At 32.8% G+C, this 17,950-nt stretch overlaps 2 protein-coding genes across 2 annotated transcripts; both read left to right on the top strand.

The window, feature by feature from the left end:
• The first annotated feature begins 3,902 nt into the window (after window positions 1-3,902).
• On the top strand, window positions 3,903-6,710 carry LOC128041134 (uncharacterized). The gene has a single exon (XM_052630476.1). It carries the CDS (start codon window positions 3,903-3,905, stop codon window positions 6,708-6,710), a length of 2,808 nt encoding a protein of 935 aa, XP_052486436.1.
• A 6,446-nt stretch (window positions 6,711-13,156) lies between these two features.
• On the top strand, window positions 13,157-15,994 carry LOC105766516 (uncharacterized). The gene has a single exon (XM_012586001.2). The coding sequence runs from the start codon at window positions 13,157-13,159 to the stop codon at window positions 15,992-15,994; it is 2,838 nt and encodes a 945-aa protein (XP_012441455.2).
• Window positions 15,995-17,950: the final 1,956 nt, after the last annotated feature.

Below are 17,950 nucleotides of genomic sequence, written 5' to 3' on the forward strand. Positions count from 1 at the left end.
ATGAATATTAATGTGATAATAATGAAAGTAATATTAATTAATAGAAGAGTATATTAATGTGAAATTAAATAATTTCAGTATATCTTTTAAAAGTTCATAAAAATTATATATATTATTAATAATTAAAATTTTAAAATTTATAAAATAAATTAATGTAATTAGATAAATTAAAAAATAAACAAAACTTTTTAATTAAATAGATATAATTTTATATATATTTATGATTTTATTTTAAATATGAAAATAATTAATCATGTTAAAATTAATTTTTATAATTAATAAAATTAAATCTATAAATATGATTTTATTTTCAATATGGTAATAATTATTTTACTAATAATGCTTTCATTATTAGTGTAATAGTGATTATCACTTAATTATACTTTGAATCCATATTAAATTACGCTTATTATTTTAGATTATCACTTTACTAGTGTTACAATTATATGCCAATTAAAATTAATATTTAACACTATAAATATATGCATTAGTAAAATATTTTCATTCAAATAACATCTAAAGAATTACTCGAAAAATCATATTTTAGGATTTTATTTGCATCACAAAAAATGTATGATTATTATTATTTTATAAGATTAGTTGTTATTATTTGATATTCGAAAGTTTTACTGTTATTTGATTTTAATAACACTTATGCTAACGATGTATAGAATAATTACTTTTTTTCTTACCAAACTTAATTTTTTTTTTTGAAATATCTCAATATAGGTTCTAATTATATTTGTTCATCTTGACACAATACTTAGAACTACTTACAACCCATCCCCAACCCATGAATAGGAGGATAATGCGTTTCAGCGCACTCGAATCCAATTTCTCCTATATTGACAACAATACCTATATTAATCAAATTAACACTCAATCGACACCAAATTTTAATTTTTTAATTTATTATTAATTTAAAATTTCGTATCACCTAAACAAAAGGAGTGGGTTTGGAAAGAGTTACAAAATAAAGCAAATGGAAATAAAATCAAAGTTTGAAAAAAATGGCTTGGAAGGTACAACTTGTGCTCTATCTATTTCCCTTTTTGTGTGGAATTCCACTTATTTAATCAATTATCTCAAAAAGGTAGAATTACAAAATTCACCTCTAATGTTCGTGAGTTTTTCACCTTGGCTCTTAACTTTTTTTTTTCTTCACTTTCCCACCCATAGTGTTGCAAACAATTTCAAGTAAGGCCAAACTTAATGAAAATCGTCAAGAAATATCAACAAATATTTTTGTCCAACGTGGCAACACCTTAGTTGATGACATCATTGATGACACAAAATTTTTAGTTTAAAATTATAAAAATTTAAAAAGAAGAGAAAATTTTTAAAATGTAGGAAATAACAAAATGTAAAAGCATTTTTCTTCTACCCTCTCCCAAATGTAACACGCCTAACCTGTATTCGTCGCTGGATTAGGGTTACAATGTATTACCGATCAAGACATAACTTTCAAACAATTATATATGCACACCTGTTATATTCAAATTAATAAAACAAATGACTGATTACATATTAAATATACATTATTAATCGCAAAACAAATATAATATCTCATGCATATAATCATATTTACAACTTAATAATCATGTACTTCAAAATAAATGCACGAATCGTGTGCTTATCATTAAAATGGTATTTAAATACATAATAAATTTTAAACATTTTATTTCTTAATAATAACCATGCACTTAATAGACCAAACAAATCATATCACAAAGCTTATGCCCAATCTCATATGCGGCATTAACAAATGTACCAATTGATTTAATATACTTCATTGAGTAATCAATTATATGCACACGATGTCAATCATACAATCCTCAATTCGGCTAGCCAATTAACCTATAAAAGCTGAACTCAAATCATGCAATACTAACATTAGCCGAATCTGCATGTGCATAAATACTAATTTTAAACTTATTTTCAATTCAACTATACATCAATATATAATACTAAAACATGCTTATCTTCTTATTACAAGATTATACGCATATGCATACACCAACTGAGCCATTTCCGAACATCCATTATCCGAACCTATTGACTAAATATTTTAGTCTTTGTACTCCTATAATAAACGTCAATCATATTTCATTTTCATATGCATAACCAAATTGAATAACTTTATATATGAAACATCAACTTAATAATCCAATATTTCATACTATTTCTAACAAAAACGCTATATACGCATATATTTAATTTATAAAATACCAAAGATGGTCGATAGTGTGATAGAATTTTTTGACGATCCCCGAGCTCGTAACCAACTTTCAAAATCTAAAAAAAAACAAAGAGCAAACATACACATAGTAAGCTTTCACAGCTTAATAAGTCATAAGCAATGGAAACATTTAATCATATACAAAATTAATCTAGTCAAACCGAAATAAACCATTAGTAACTCATATACCTTTCCAACTTATAATTTCATAAGTCAAAACATATAAGTTTTGCATAAAATTCTCCTTTGACCGAATACCCATTCAAATATTAGTACACTTAACCATTACTTTTTATAATACATTTACATTTACATCATTAGGCCTAACATATATTATCACAAAATTCACATTAAAATATAACATTATACTATCAATTCAACATTCAACTTACCTTATTTCTTTTATATAACTAATTAGTAAGAGTAATGTATCGAGCATTTCTAGCTTGATTTTTCACTCGATCTTAATTTATTATTGTCCGTTGAACCATTCGAATTAAAAAGGATCTTAACTATAAATATCTGCATTAGTAAAATATTTTCATTCAAATAACATCTAAAGAATTACTCGAAAAATCATATTTTAGAATTTTATTTGCATCACAAAAATGTATGATTATTATTGTTTTATAAGATTAGTTGTAATTATTTGATATTCGAAAGTTTTACTATTATTTGATTTTAATAACACTTATTCTAACGATGTATAGAATAATTACTTTTTTTTACCAAACTTAAATTTTTTTTGAAATATCTCAATATAGGTTCTGATTATATTTGTTCATTTTGACACAATACTTAGAACTACCTATAACCCATCCCCAACCCATGAATAGGAGGATAATGTGTTTCAGCGCACTCGAATCTACGTTCTCCTATATTGACAACAATATCTATATCAATCAAATTAACACTTAATCAACACCAAATCACAAAAGAGATAAGAGTTGAGAAATGTTTAACAAATACTGAAGAAGTCTTTGATGACGACATTGATAACAAGCAAGAAAAAGTCATAAATCTAAAGTTCAAATTAACACTTTACAATTTTGAATAACTAAAATATTTTAAACTATTAAATACTATAAAATATTTTATATTTTTTTAGTATTTTTATCTTTATTTTATTGTACATATTTGAGGTTTATGATTTTCTCTCTCAACAATATTGTCTCAAAAATTTAAATGATGTGACTTATCATTGTAGGCATTTGATTGGTCCAAATCAAAATATAACTCTTTCAACTGTGTGAACGAGTCAAGGTCTCATCACCTAATTCAATTATCTTAATTAGATGATCATTTAAAATTCAATACTAGATTATCATACAATCAAAATATGAATGAAAAGAAATTATATAATTAATATATTAATTAAAAAATTATATAATGAGTATTTACGGATTGACTTAGCTATAATAATAATCATAACCACTCGTTATTGGATTGAGGTTGAACACAAGTCTTGACTCTAAAACTTTATTTAATGTGATAAAATATAAATAAGTATTATTCATACGAATTTTTCCGCAAGCTCTTGTTCTTGGAAATTTCCTATGTCCAGTGAGAGATGTACGGTAATAACTATATATTTATGATCAATTTCGAAGTTTTTGCAATAAGTTCTTAATCACAGTCTTTCTGTCTGAAGAAATTCATGTCTATGGCTGTGGACTGTTCCATATTCTGTAGGACGAAACTTTGTTTTATTAATGCTTTCTTCTTCCTGTTTATCATCTCCTCTTTCACATGTCTTCATGTAGTCTTCGGCACTGCAAATGAATTTGATTATGGCCTTCACTGTAACTCAATTGTTCATGAATCCAAACCAGCTGATGAGGAGTTCAATATCATGCCTTTCTCTCGACGTCAATATGGTTACTTCAGTGGTGGTGATAAAGACCCAAACAATCCTCCTTCACGTTCGTACTCTGCACCCAAATCTAAAAGGCTCCTTTTTGAGACTCACCACGTATTTACAGCCGAAGCTGATGATGTCTTTATGGTGGAAGGAAACCTGATTTTTCAAACCTCGTTTTACTATGAACGGAGTATCTCCTCTGGAAGCTCATACGTTATAAGTTCAAGCGACCGTGGGACACTGGACTTCGATTTTCGAGGCTTCTGGTCTCGAACAACCGGGAAGCTTTGCATGGTGGGATCGAGTCATGCTTACTCCAAAGAAGGTAAACTGCTTCACCTTGCTGCTGTTCTTAAGATTAATAATCTTCAGACTTCAAGTAATATTAGTACTTTAGTCACCGGTACCATGGATAGCTTGAGTTCTGCTAATGATCCAAATCACTTTGAGCAAATATCACTGCTGATGTTTCCTCGAGTAAATTACGCTTACACCATGATTTCAAATCAGTTCAGTGAAGGGTGTCCTGGGGGAATCGATGTCCAACCGATGTCGTCCCTCCGCTTATCGCAAACTCGAACTATTTGTGATATGTTAGGTGGAAGCAATGCTTTCAAATTGGAGTATACTGGCAGTTGTAATTTTTCAAAGAGTTGCAATCCATTTGGTGATGGTATTGGATCAGTAGTATCATTGCGTATGATTCAGTGCTCAAACGATAGGCAAAGCTTGAGGCTTCTGATAGAATTTCGGAACGATAGCTATCAGGGATACTATAGCTCTCCCAATCTCAACACTTCATTAATTGGAGAAGGATCTTGGGATGCAAAGAGTAATCGGCTTTGTATCATTGCTTGCCGAATTTATGATGCATGGAGCTCCTTGGAGAAGTCTCATGTTGGAGACTGCACGACACGGTTGAGCTTAAGATTCCCGGCAATCTTGTCTATCAGAAACACAAGCACCATTGTAGGAGAAATTTGGAGTGAGAAGCCTAGGAATGAAGGTGGTTTCTTTGATAGGGTCGAGTTCCGAAATACTGGACGTTATGGAGGACGAATTCAACTTCAAGGTTTGAAGTATGTATACACGGAAATGGCCGAAGTGAAGAAATCATGTCCAAAGAAGAATCCTAAGACTAAAAGCAGTAGGGAACACTATCCAGATGGCTATTCTGGTAATCTGGGTTTTAGAATGTCGATCATCAAAGGTTCCAAAGGAAGAATCGGATGGGGTTCTTCTGATCCTCTTGCGGTAGGTGATCAGCAAGATCAGAGATTTCCGTCTCTAATACCATCCTCAAGCTCAAAGCCTAAAAGTTCTGGCGTTGAATCCAATTCCAGCAGTGGCTTGCTTAATATCAGCTATAAAATGAGTATCATGCTGCGTAGTTCGGAATTGGATGGTGGCCTTAATACGGTTAACGAATCTTCAAATGAATATTTGAAAACAGAAATCCGAATTTCTGCTGAAGGGGTTTATGATACAGCAACAGGTAGCCTATGCATGGTTGGCTGCAGACATTTAAGGTCAGGTGACAAAACATTTTCAAGCCATTCGATGGATTGCAAGATCCTGGTGAAAATCAATTTTCCTCCATTGAACTCGGACAGGAGAAGTACGATCAAAGGAAGCATCGAAAGCACACGTGAAGAAATCGATCCTCTGTCCTTCAAGCCCCTGCAGTTTTCGGGAAGAGCTTATTATCGCAGTTGGGTTACGGAATCAATTTGGAGAATGGATTTCGAGATGGACATGTTGGTAATATCCAATTCTCTTGCAATTATCTTTGTAGCATTTCAAATCCTTCATGTCAGGAAGCACCGTGGCATTGGTCCTTTCGTTTCACTTCTAATGCTTGTTATTCTAGCCCTGGGACACTTGATCCCTTTGGTTCTAAACCTCGAAGCAATGTTCATTCAAGATAGCAAGAGATCGGTCTTGATTAGAGGTGGAAGTCGGCTCGAAATGAACAAGGTTATCATTAGAGTCGTCACAATGGTGGCTTTTCTGCTGCAAGTCCGTCTTCTGATGCTCTCATGGACTGCTAGATGCTCCACTGAAAAGAAAAAGACCTTGTGGATTGCAGAGAAAAGGGGGCTGTATGTGTGTGTTCCGGTGTATGTAATCGGAGCTATTATCGCCTTTTCCATTAAGTCTAGGCAGAATGTACATCTAACTTGGTACTACATAGATGAAATCATTTTGGGGAGTTCAAGAGCTTATGCTGGTTTGGTACTGGATGCCTTTCTTTTTCCTCAAATAATCTTCAATATGTTCCAGAACTTGAGAGAACCAGCACTTTCTCATTTCTTTTACATCGGAATCACCCTTGTTCGCCTCGTACCCCATGGATATGATCTGTACAGAGCAAACAACTATGCTGATATAGATGACTCATACATCTACGGAGATCATGGTGCAGATTACTACTCAACGGCTTGGGACTTCATTATTATTGTGTTGGGTATATTCTTTGCTGTGATCATACACTACCAACAGCGCCTCGGTGGTCGATATTTCCTTCCGAAGAGATTCCAAGAATCTGTGATAGATGAGGAATTTCCGGTAGATTCGGAAGAACAATTGCCATTGAGATATAACACCTAGTGCATGCTTCAAGTGTTAACTACTTTTGTTACCGTGGACTTGTTTTTAGTACTGATTCGAAATAATAAATAGAACTGTTCTAAAAAATGTTTTATTGTAGCTTGGGTAAGTGTTGGGTAAGAATATACCTCCAATATGAATAAGTTTGAAGAGTACATCTCCTTATCCATGTTTAAATATGTATCCAACATGGATACAAAGAGAAGATTTAAACTGATAATAATTCATTAATCATACGAAGTCCATAGATATGACCATTCCATCATAGTGTACAATGAGACTCAGACATAAGACAAACAGGCATGAAAACGCACTCAATGTCTCAAACTCAACAACAAAACACCAATTTATTCAACTCAAATTCATTATTTTTAGTTCCTAATATTGCTATGGACTAAAACATCATGGTTCTATGTCTGCTTAATGAGTGCCACATGTGCAGTTTGTGCAGCTGCAGCTATCTCCACACTTGCACTTGCCATCGTTCTCTGCCACAGCCTCGACCACTACAGTGCTGATGTAGCTGCAAAGAAATATCACAACAGATTATATTTAAGCATATGTGTTCCACTGTGCAAGACATAGCTTTTTTTTTGTTTCTCTAGGTAATAATATGATTACTTATCCAAATGGGTTCAATTTTGGTTAAATTATTCAATATTGGTCCTAATATACCTCTTTTCAGTCTCAATGACCAAGCTATTTCCTTTCTTCCTGTAAGCATAACAAAAAAAGCCTTCAGTTTCAATGATAATTGATTGCAAACTCATGCATTTAGTCACAGCAACCTTAGTAAATTTATATTTTATCTATGAAAAAAATTATAATTAAATTCCGGCAGCTAATAAATATTTTTTTTGAATTTGCCCCTAGTAGTGCATACTACAGCTAAAAAACATGCAGAACTAACTTAGGAACAATAACAAAATCAAAGAACCACACACAACAGTAGAAACTGGTCGAAAGCTGATGATGGAAGGATGATTTCTTACACGCACTGACTCTTGTCAGAGCAGTCGCAGTTGCCGCACTTGTCAGACATGGTGAATTTGAAAAAGTTGAGAGAAGTAAAAGGTTTGTTTGAGTTTCTAAAGTAGTTAAGCTAGCTTGCTATGTATATCCAAAGCTATGCACTTGATGTATTTATAGAAGAGGAAGTACATTGAAATGGTGCAAAGGGAAGGCATCTATCTGTAGGGGCCCAAGCAGGCATGAGAGAAGCACACGCCTCTGCTACAAAGGAAAGGAATCTTGATAATGGAGGCAAAGAAATGGTTGGCTTACGGTCCTCCTCTCATGTCTATATCATTTGGAATTTTCTTTTAGGTTGTCTTTTAGAATGTAATCCCAAAATCTCTACCCAAAATGAAAAATCAAATTCAACTTTGAATTGGTGCTGCCTTTTAAGTTGATATTTATATATCCAACCGACCTTTCATAGATCCTCCTTGTTAATTCTAACACTTACATATTCCCCCATAAGGTCGAGGCGTTCACCAATTGTGGTTTGCATTTACATGTTCTATTGGAGGTAAATCTCATTTCAAATCATAATCTCCATACATTTTGCCATCATATCTCAACAGTTTCCACCCTTTCCCCCTTCCACCATCCAAGATACGGAGTTGTGCACCAAGGAAAAGTATCCATTCACAATCTTTCTTACGCATATCGTTATTATCATTTTAGTTTGTTATCACTGACATGCACAATTGATTTTAAATAAACTTGCTTACTTGGAGAAGAATATTATCATGAAATTAGCTGGAATTTAACTGGAGCACAAGTGAAAGGAAGTCACCAGATATTACCAGGAAAAGCTTTGCTTGTTCTATGGGTTCTTTCCCTTTTGCACTAGGGCCTTCTCCCATTTCTTTAGTTAAATAAGATTAAACATTTTATTAAGTACAAAATCAATCTAAACTTAAAGGTAAAAACAAGAATCGAAAACATGCAAACATTAATCAGAAGGAAGTTTCTTTCCTATCTACCTCTAGTAGAAACCTATAGAAATGGTTCCTACTATCCTATCATTCTTCATATAAAACTAAAGGACCTAAGAATTTACCAGTTGTTAGCTCAAAAACTGGTACCTTCTTCACGCAGCGAAGAACACACTAAGTTTCTTCTGGGGGAACAGGAATGAACAGTGAAAAATGGTGAATAAAGTCATCCTCTGTTAAGCTCTTATCTTATTTATATAGGAATTAGCCCGTAATTCCACTATAACAAGTTACCTAATCATTTTACATACACACACTATTCCACTAATCAAACGAGGTTCTACAGATGTCTTGCAAAAATGACAGTTCCTAACTTAAAATTTTGACACATAATTGATGCATGTCCCACCTACCCAGGCTATCAACAGAAATATCGAATGACTTACGTTGCTATAAAAGAACTTGCCACTAGTGTGTCCACACATGGAAGAACTTGCCAAGCAAAGGAGTTCGCCAAACGCAAGAAAGTGAAAATCCATCAGACTGCGGAACACAACGAAATAATCCGCTAGGCGAGTCTGCCCAAAAATTTGGCTAATTTTGCTGATTAGAAGGACTAAATTGCAAGATCACATCCATCGTGTTAGCCGGCCAAAATACGGATTCTAAGGTTTGGTGTGTTATAACTAGGGTTGCCCCATTCTACATCTTTTGATTGAACTAGGATTTCACTTTTCTAATGAAAAAAACTTCTACAACTTAATAATTCTACCTTATCTTATTATAAATAAATAGCACCGATAGGGCATAAATGACGAACTTTGAGAGATTATTACTCTACCGAAAAATAGAGAGTTTTATTGGTAACTATTAAATATATTTTTCCGGAATAACAATTCTACTAATTTCTTTTTGAGAAGAGAGAATTTTTGTTTTCACCCCATAATTAAACAAAACTTTTCTAGTTCTGTGATTTGATTCAATTGGTTTGTGCTCACACTCCAAACATTTCATGGTTTAAGAATAGTAGAGAAGATTGTTTGGTTGAAATCCAGGAAACGTTAAGGATCCGTATATCCAAAAACATATGTACGATTTTGGTCGAAAGTTTATTGCTATAAATATCACAAACCGGGTCGTTTTCAAAATTTTAATTTTCCGTTATGCAAGAAAACTATTTTCAAACTAATTTTTTTTCAACACCAAGCACACACTAAATGTGAGACTGAAACAACCACATATTAAGAGTCAGAGCAATGATAAGTAACAATTTTTAGCAAACACGTGTTCGAGTGTCACTAGCTATGAAGTGTTGAGGCATACGAATGATGGAACACACCATTTTGAAACAATTCTACATATTCTTGTTTCCTTCAACCTTGAAGCATTTTTGCTGTTGCTGGGTATTGAAATTTGCTCTGGTGCTCTTGTTGTTTACCTGCTACGGACACGTGGTACCACGAGAGGAAACCTAAGAGACGCTCACAAATGATCCTTCTCTTTGCAACACTTGTCTTATTCTCTACTTGATGGTCACTCAAATAACCCTTTATCTGGACACCTCATCCTCTTTGCCACTTGCTTTTAGTGGAAACACACTAACTCATAAGAGGAGATCATGCCGCTAAAGTGTAACAACCTCATACCACCTCATTTCAAGAAATGTTAGAGCATCATCAAAACTAACCTACCACCTGGCCAACCATACGATCAAACCACCGCTTGTACTATTGGTGACATGGCACCAACAATCACAAGACCTCCTATAAATACCCTTCATAACGCTGAAGGAAGGATCTTTCTACCTTCAACAACCCTAAACACTCTTTAGAACCCTGTCTCCTTTGCTACCTTACCTCCCTCCCTGCCTTCCTCTTTTTTCCGACTCTTCACTTAGTAAATCGATTTTCCTTGCACCACCACATTCTTCTCATCTCATCAATTACTAATACCCAATATCAACAAAATATAACATACGATATCTGTTAAAGAGATACATAATATATGAAATCTATTAATAACAATTTCATTGCTCCAATCAATTGTGGTGAAATTTTGTTTAGATTTATTTCCCTGAATAAATTTAATAGTAAATTGTAGTTTGTAGACACCGAAAGCACGTTTCAGGCCAGAAAAAAAAGACAGCGAAAGCTGGTGGAAGGTTTCAAGTTTCTGATTTTAAGTCAAGTCAGCTGTTGTAGTTTCTGATTTTAAGTCATGTCAGCTGTTGTAGGACCTGCCAATAAAAGCCTTTTGTCTGGACCCAAAAAATTGGCAAAAAGAAGAAGAAAGGTGCATGCTGATTGACATTGACTTAGCTATATGCCAAAATTATAATAATACATGGATTGAAGCAGGGCACAAGTACTATTCATACTAGTGCGAAACCCCTTGCTTTGTTGACTTGCTTAAGTGATAAAAATTAATTTTAATTTGTAATTCATTTAAATTTTTTATATTATTATTTGTTTTTAAATTATAAAAAAATATATAGAATTATTAGATAAATATATGTCCGGAATGAACTTGAAGATATAATTGTTCACTTGTATCTAAATAACTATTTGTCCAGATTTATTGTGCACTTAAAATAAAAATCCTAAAATTCAAGAAAAATCTACAAAATTTATAGAAAAACGTAAAATTTTAGTAAATACAAGAGTATATATTAAAAAATTATATTTCTATTTTTGAAATTATAAAAAATAAAAACACAAAAAAGACATTACGAGCGAATCTAGTTATATGGTTGTCCAAAATTTAATTGTTCAGATTCATTATGCATGCAAAATAAAAATAAAATTCCTAATTTTTAATATTTTTAAATTTTATAAAATTATTTTTGGGATACGTCTCAACATTCTATACCATCGACCAAAATTAATAATGTTAGTTAAGTATGAGCAAAAAATACCAATTTGCCTTATAATTTTTAGTCGATTGAGTTTTAACTCGATTGACATAAATACTATAGTCAATATAGAAGGCCATGGGTTCGACTATGCTGAAATACATTATACTCCTATTTATGAGGTGAGAAGGGATTATAAATAATTCTAGGCATTGTATTTAAAAAAAATCAAAACCTAAAATAACTTGTGATTTTTAAATTTAAATACTCAATAAATATAAATTACTATGTTGAAATACCTCTATATATATTAGCCAGTTTTCTATAGTTTAGCTACATAACCATGTTTCTATGCTTTCATTGGTAAGTCTAAATAGATTAAACAATTAATAATCTTATTAGAGACCGCTAATGTAAGGTCCCAACTCCCAACCTAAAAGTTACTACATTTGTAATCACTGAATTTTCTCTAAATTAATTTCGTGTTAAAAAAGAAGGATTTTTTTAATTTTTTTTTTGCATTTTGACCCTAAACCTTCCATAATTAGTATTTTCCATAATGTCATTTTCTCTTCATTTTCCATAATGTCATTTCCAGTGAGAGATGTAGAGTGATGTCTACAAGTACCAGTAGATATTACATGCTTGAAGTTGATGTTTAAAGTTCATAATCGGATATTAAATTATAATCATTCGTATAATCAAAATCGATATAATAAATCTAAAAATATATGATTACTAATTATGAGATATTTTTATATTTTTTGGTATTTTATCATTTTTATGTACATATTTAAGGTTTATGATTTTCTCTCAACAATATTGTCTCAAAATTTAAATAATGTGACTTATCATTGTAGGCATTTGATTGGTCCAAATCAAAATCTAACTCTTTCAACCGTGTAAAGAGAGTCAAGGTCTCATCATCTAATTCAATTATCTTAATTAGACGATCATTTACAATTCAATTCTAAACTATCATACAATCAAAATATGAATGAAAAGAAATTTTATAATTAATATATTAATTAAAATTTTATATAATGAGTATTTAATTGAAATCATAAAAATTTTAAAATTTTTTATGTTAAGAGTTCATATCTCATCATAATTTACTAACGTGACACACATAAGCAGTCACGTGCATGACACGTCAATATTTAATTAAATACATAGTTAATTTCAAGTCTCTAAAAATAAATGATTGACAAATAGCAGGAATTTTCATTCATCTCTATGCTCTAGTTGCTTAAATCAAGTCAGCTGCTGGACCTGCCAGGAAAAGTCTTTTGTTTGGACCCAAAATCTGGAAAAATATGTGTACCTGCCAGGAAAAGTCTTTGGTTTGGACCCAAAAACTGGAAAAATATGTGTATCTCCAATGAGATTGACTTGGCTATAATAATAATCATAACCACTCGTTGTTGGATTGAGGATGAGCACGAGTCTTGACTCTAAAACTTTATTTAATGTGATAAAATATAAATAAGTATTATTCATACGAATTTTTCTGCAAGCTCTTGTTCTTGGAAATTTCCCATGTCCAGTGAGAGATGTAGAGTAATATCTATATATTTATGATCATTTTCAAAGCTTTTGCAATAAGTTCTTTACCGCAATCTTGCTGTCTGAAGAAAATCATGTCTATAGATATGGACTGTTCCATATTCTGTAGGACGAAACTTTGTTTTATTAATGCTTTCTTCTTCTTGTTTATCATCTCCTCTTTCACATGTCCTCATGTAGTCTTCGGCACAGCAAGTGAATTTGATTATGGTGTTCACTGTAACTCAGTTGTTCATGAATCCAAACCAGTTGATGAGGAGTTCAATATCATGCCTTTCCCTGGACGTCAATATGGTTACTTCAGTGGTGGTGATAAAGTCCTAAACAATCCTCCTTCACGTTCCTACTCTGCACCCAAATCGAAAACGCTCCTTTTCGAGACTCACCACGTATTTACAACCGAAGCTGATGATGTCTTTATGGTGGAAGGAAACCTGATTTTTCAAACCTCGTTTTACTATGAACGGAGTATCTCCTCTGGAAGCTCACACTTTATTATAAGGTCAAGCGATTCAAGCGACCGTGGGACACTGGACTTCGATTTTCGAGGCTTCTGGTCTCGAACAACCGGGAAGCTTTGCATGGTGGGATCGAGTTATGCTTACTCCAAAGAAGGTAAACTGCTTCATCTTGCTGCTGTTCTTAAGATTAATAATCTTAGGAAGTCAAGTACTATCAGAACTTTAGTGACTGGTACCCTGGATAGCTTTAATTCAATTGGTGATCCAAATCACTTTGAGCAAATTTCACTGCTGATGTTTCCCCAACTAAATTACGCTTACACCATGGTTTCAAAACAATTTAGTGAAGGGTGTCCTCGGGGAACCGATGTCCAACCGATGTCGTCCCTCCGCTTATCGCAAACTCGAACTATTTGTGATATGTTAGGTGGAAGCAATGCTTTCGAATTGGAGTATACTGGCAGTTGTAATTCTTCAAAGAGTTGCAATCCATTTGGTGATGGTATTGGATATTTACCTTCAGTAATATCGTTGAGTATGATTCAGTGCTCAAACGATAGGCAAAGCTTGAGGTTTCTGATAGAATTCCGGAACGACAGCTATCAGGGATACTATAGCTCTCCCAATCTCAACACTTCATTAATTGGAGAAGGATCTTGGGATGCAAAGAGTAATCGGCTTTGTATCATTGCTTGCCGAATCTATGATGCATCGAGCTCCTTGGAGAAGTCTCATGTCGGAGACTGCACGACACGGTTGAGCTTAAGATTCCCTGCAATCTTGTCTATCAGAAACACAAGCACCATTGTAGGAGAAATTTGGAGTGTGAAGCTTAGGAATGACGGTGGTTTCTTTGATATGATCGAGTTCCGAAATACTGCACCTTATGGAGGAATTCAACTTCAAGGTTTGAAGTATGTGTACACGGAAATGGACGAAGTGAAGAAATCATGTCCAAAGAAGAATTCTAGGACTAAAAGCAGTAGGGAACACTATCCAGATGGCTATTCTGGAGACATGAGTTTTAGTATGTCCATCATCAATGGTTCCAAAGGAAGCATCGGATGGGGTTATTCGAATATTCTTGCGGTAGATGATCAGCAGTATCAGAGATTTCCATCTCTATTACCATCCTCAAGCTCAAAGCCTAAAAGTTCTGGCGTTGAATCCGATTCCAGCAGTGGCTTGCTTAATGTCAGCTATAAAATTAGCATCCCGCCACTTAGTTTGGAATTGGATGGTGGCCTCAAACCGGTTAACCAATCTTCATATGAATATCTGCAAACCGAAATCCAAATTTCTGCTGAAGGGGTTTATGATACAACAACAGGTAGCCTATGCATGGTTGGCTGCAGGCGTTCAAGGTTAGACAGCAAATCATTTTCAAGCCTTTCAATAGATTGCGATATCCTTGTGCAAGTCAACTTTCTTCCATTGAACTCGCGCAAGATAAATAACATCAAGGGAAGCATCGAGAGCACGCGTGAAAATACCGATAGTCTGTACTTCAAGCCCCTGCAGATTTTGGGAACAACTAATTCTCGCAGTTGGGGAGCGGAATCGATTTGGAGAATGGATTTCGAGATGATCGTGTCGGTCGTATCCAACACTCTTGCAATTATCTTTGTTGCATTTCAAATCTTTCATGTGAGGAAGCACCGTGGCATTGGTCCTATGGTTTCACTTCTCATGCTTGTTATTCTAGCCCTGGGACACTTCATCCCTTTGGTTCTAAACCTCGAAGCAACGTTCATTCAGGATAGCGAGAGATCGATCTTGATTAGAGGTGGAACGTGGCTCGAAATGAACGAGGTGATCATTAGAGTCGTCACAATGGTGGCTTTTCTGCTGCAAGTCCGTCTTCTGATGCTCTCATGGACTGCTAGATGCTCCACTGAAAAGAAAAAGACCTTGTGGATTGCAGAGAAAAGGGGGCTGTATGTGTGTGTTCCAGTGTACGTAATCGGAGCTATTATCGCCTTTTCGGTTAAGTCAAGGCAGAATGTACACAGAACAGTAAGGGCAACGCATTCTTGGTACTACATAGATGAAATCATTTTGGGGAATTCAAGAGCTTATGCTGGTTTGATACTGGATGCCTTTCTTTTCCCTCAAATCATCTTCAACATGTTCCACAACTCGAGAGAACTGGCTCTTTCTCGACTCTTTTACATCGGAATCACCCTTGTTCGCCTCGTACCCCATGGATATGATCTGTACAGGGCAAACAGCTATGTTGATATAGATGACACATACATTTATGCAGATCATGGTGCAGATTACTACTCAACTGCTTGGGACTTCATTATTATTGTGTTGGGTATATTCTTTGCTGTGATCATACACTACCAACAGCGCCTCGGCGGTCGATATTTCCTTTCGAAGAGATTCCTAGAATCTGTGATAGATGAGGAACCTCCAGTGGATTCAGAAGAACAATTGCCATTGAAATATAGCACCTAGTCCATGCCTTGTGTTACTTCTAAGTGTTCACAACTTTTACTGTTTCCAAATAATTCTGTAAATTGATCCTTTTTCTTTTATAGCTTAATAAGCCTAATGTAATATAAAGTTATAAATAAAATTGTTTTAAAAAATATTTTATTTTAGATTAAAGTTTGGGTTAGCCTTAAATGTGAATATGTACCCAAAACGAATAAATTTAAAATTATACTTTTTTTATATTAAATATAAATCCAACATAAATTAAAAGTAAATTTATTGGCATGTAGCATAACATTTCCTTGTAATTTTGGTGTTTTCAGCTTTCCATTTACCAACTTTTGACTTAGTTTACCCTCTATTGTTCGATAAAAGCTATGAAAACCTATAATTCATAACCATATTTAAATATCCAATGTATTAATGATATGTTTGGTATGAATATGAATTAGTAATAAATTAATTTCAATCGATAATTTAAATATTTATATGATGGACTTGTTTGATATGTTTAATATAAACGAGGACTGTTATGTTAAATATTAGATATGAACTTTGGGGTTAGCTGCCCTAAATTTTATAAAATTTGTTTTAAGGTCCTTTGAATTTTAAATTTTTTAATTTGATATTATAATGTAGTGTCTAAAAAGGACAAATTTGTGTTTGACTTCTTAAAATTTTTTCAATTTTTTATTTGATTTCTTTTATAGAATTTATAATTTTTAATTATAAATTTAATAAATTAATACAAAGTAATATATAAATATTAATTTGGTAATAAAGTAATAATTGCAACATCTAAGTATAAATATTATCTAAAATTAATTAGATGAAAAATAAACTTAAATAATTATAATATTTAATAAAATTGAGCATTTAGCTCTTTTTTTCTTCTAAATTTTGGTGACTAAGATTATCCCGAATGTAAAAATCCGTTGTTGAAAGTAGGTCTTTTCCACTTTGATCATGTATATTATATATAAATATCTCGCCCCCTTATCAACAATTTTAGCTTCGACCTTGTAAATAACACTCAAATTTCAAAAAGGCAATGAAAGATAGATATTACGATATCAAAGTGTTTGGTTGTTGAGAATTGTGATATTTGTTACTATTGTTATAATGTATTTCGTATGAAGTTTACATCAGTGTTAATTATGATTATCATCCGAATCTGTATCATTAAGATCATCGAGATTTTTTTTTGGTGTACTTTTCAAAGTATGAATCATTCCAAATTCATCTATGAATGAAGCTACTAATTATTCAACATGTTTGTACAATCCAATGAAATATCAATCATCACTTTTATAATATACAAATTATTTTTATGATAATTTTTATCATAACTTAAAAAAATAAGTTTAAATAATATAAATTTTATTATAATTTTATAAAATAAATATAAATTATTTTCATAACATAATTTATTATAATGATTATGATTTTAACCATTACTTTTCACAACACATTATTCTAAACATTAAAGGTATGATTTTAACCATTACTTTCTACTACTTTCAATTATACAAAAAGATTTAAGTTTAGATCCCACACTTAACTCGAAGATATAAAAACCTTAATTGGATGAAGAGATTGACGATCTAGTTCGGAGGAGAGGGATGATTTTTAAAACTTTTTGAATTCCTTTGCTTGAAGATTAATTTGGTAATGGTGGAGGAATAATTTGCTTGATGAAAATTATAGGGTTTGAAAATATTTTCTATTTCAAAATTTTAAAATCTAAAAGGTAAAGGTTAAATTATTAGAAATAAAAGTATAAAAATTAAATTTAAAATTTTTCAATAGTTCAGGGACCGATGACATAACTTAACCCTTCTATGATTGGACCTTTTTAGCAAACAGCACGAATTTTCATCCATCTCTTTGGTCTAGCTTTTAAGTCAAGTCAACTGTTGTAGGACCTGCCAATAAAATCCTTTTGTTTCGACCCAAAACCTACAAAAAAATGACTAA

The sequence above is a fragment of the Gossypium raimondii genome, chromosome 5, assembly GCF_025698545.1.
Source record: "Gossypium raimondii isolate GPD5lz chromosome 5, ASM2569854v1, whole genome shotgun sequence".
NCBI lineage: Eukaryota > Viridiplantae > Streptophyta > Magnoliopsida > Malvales > Malvaceae > Gossypium > Gossypium raimondii.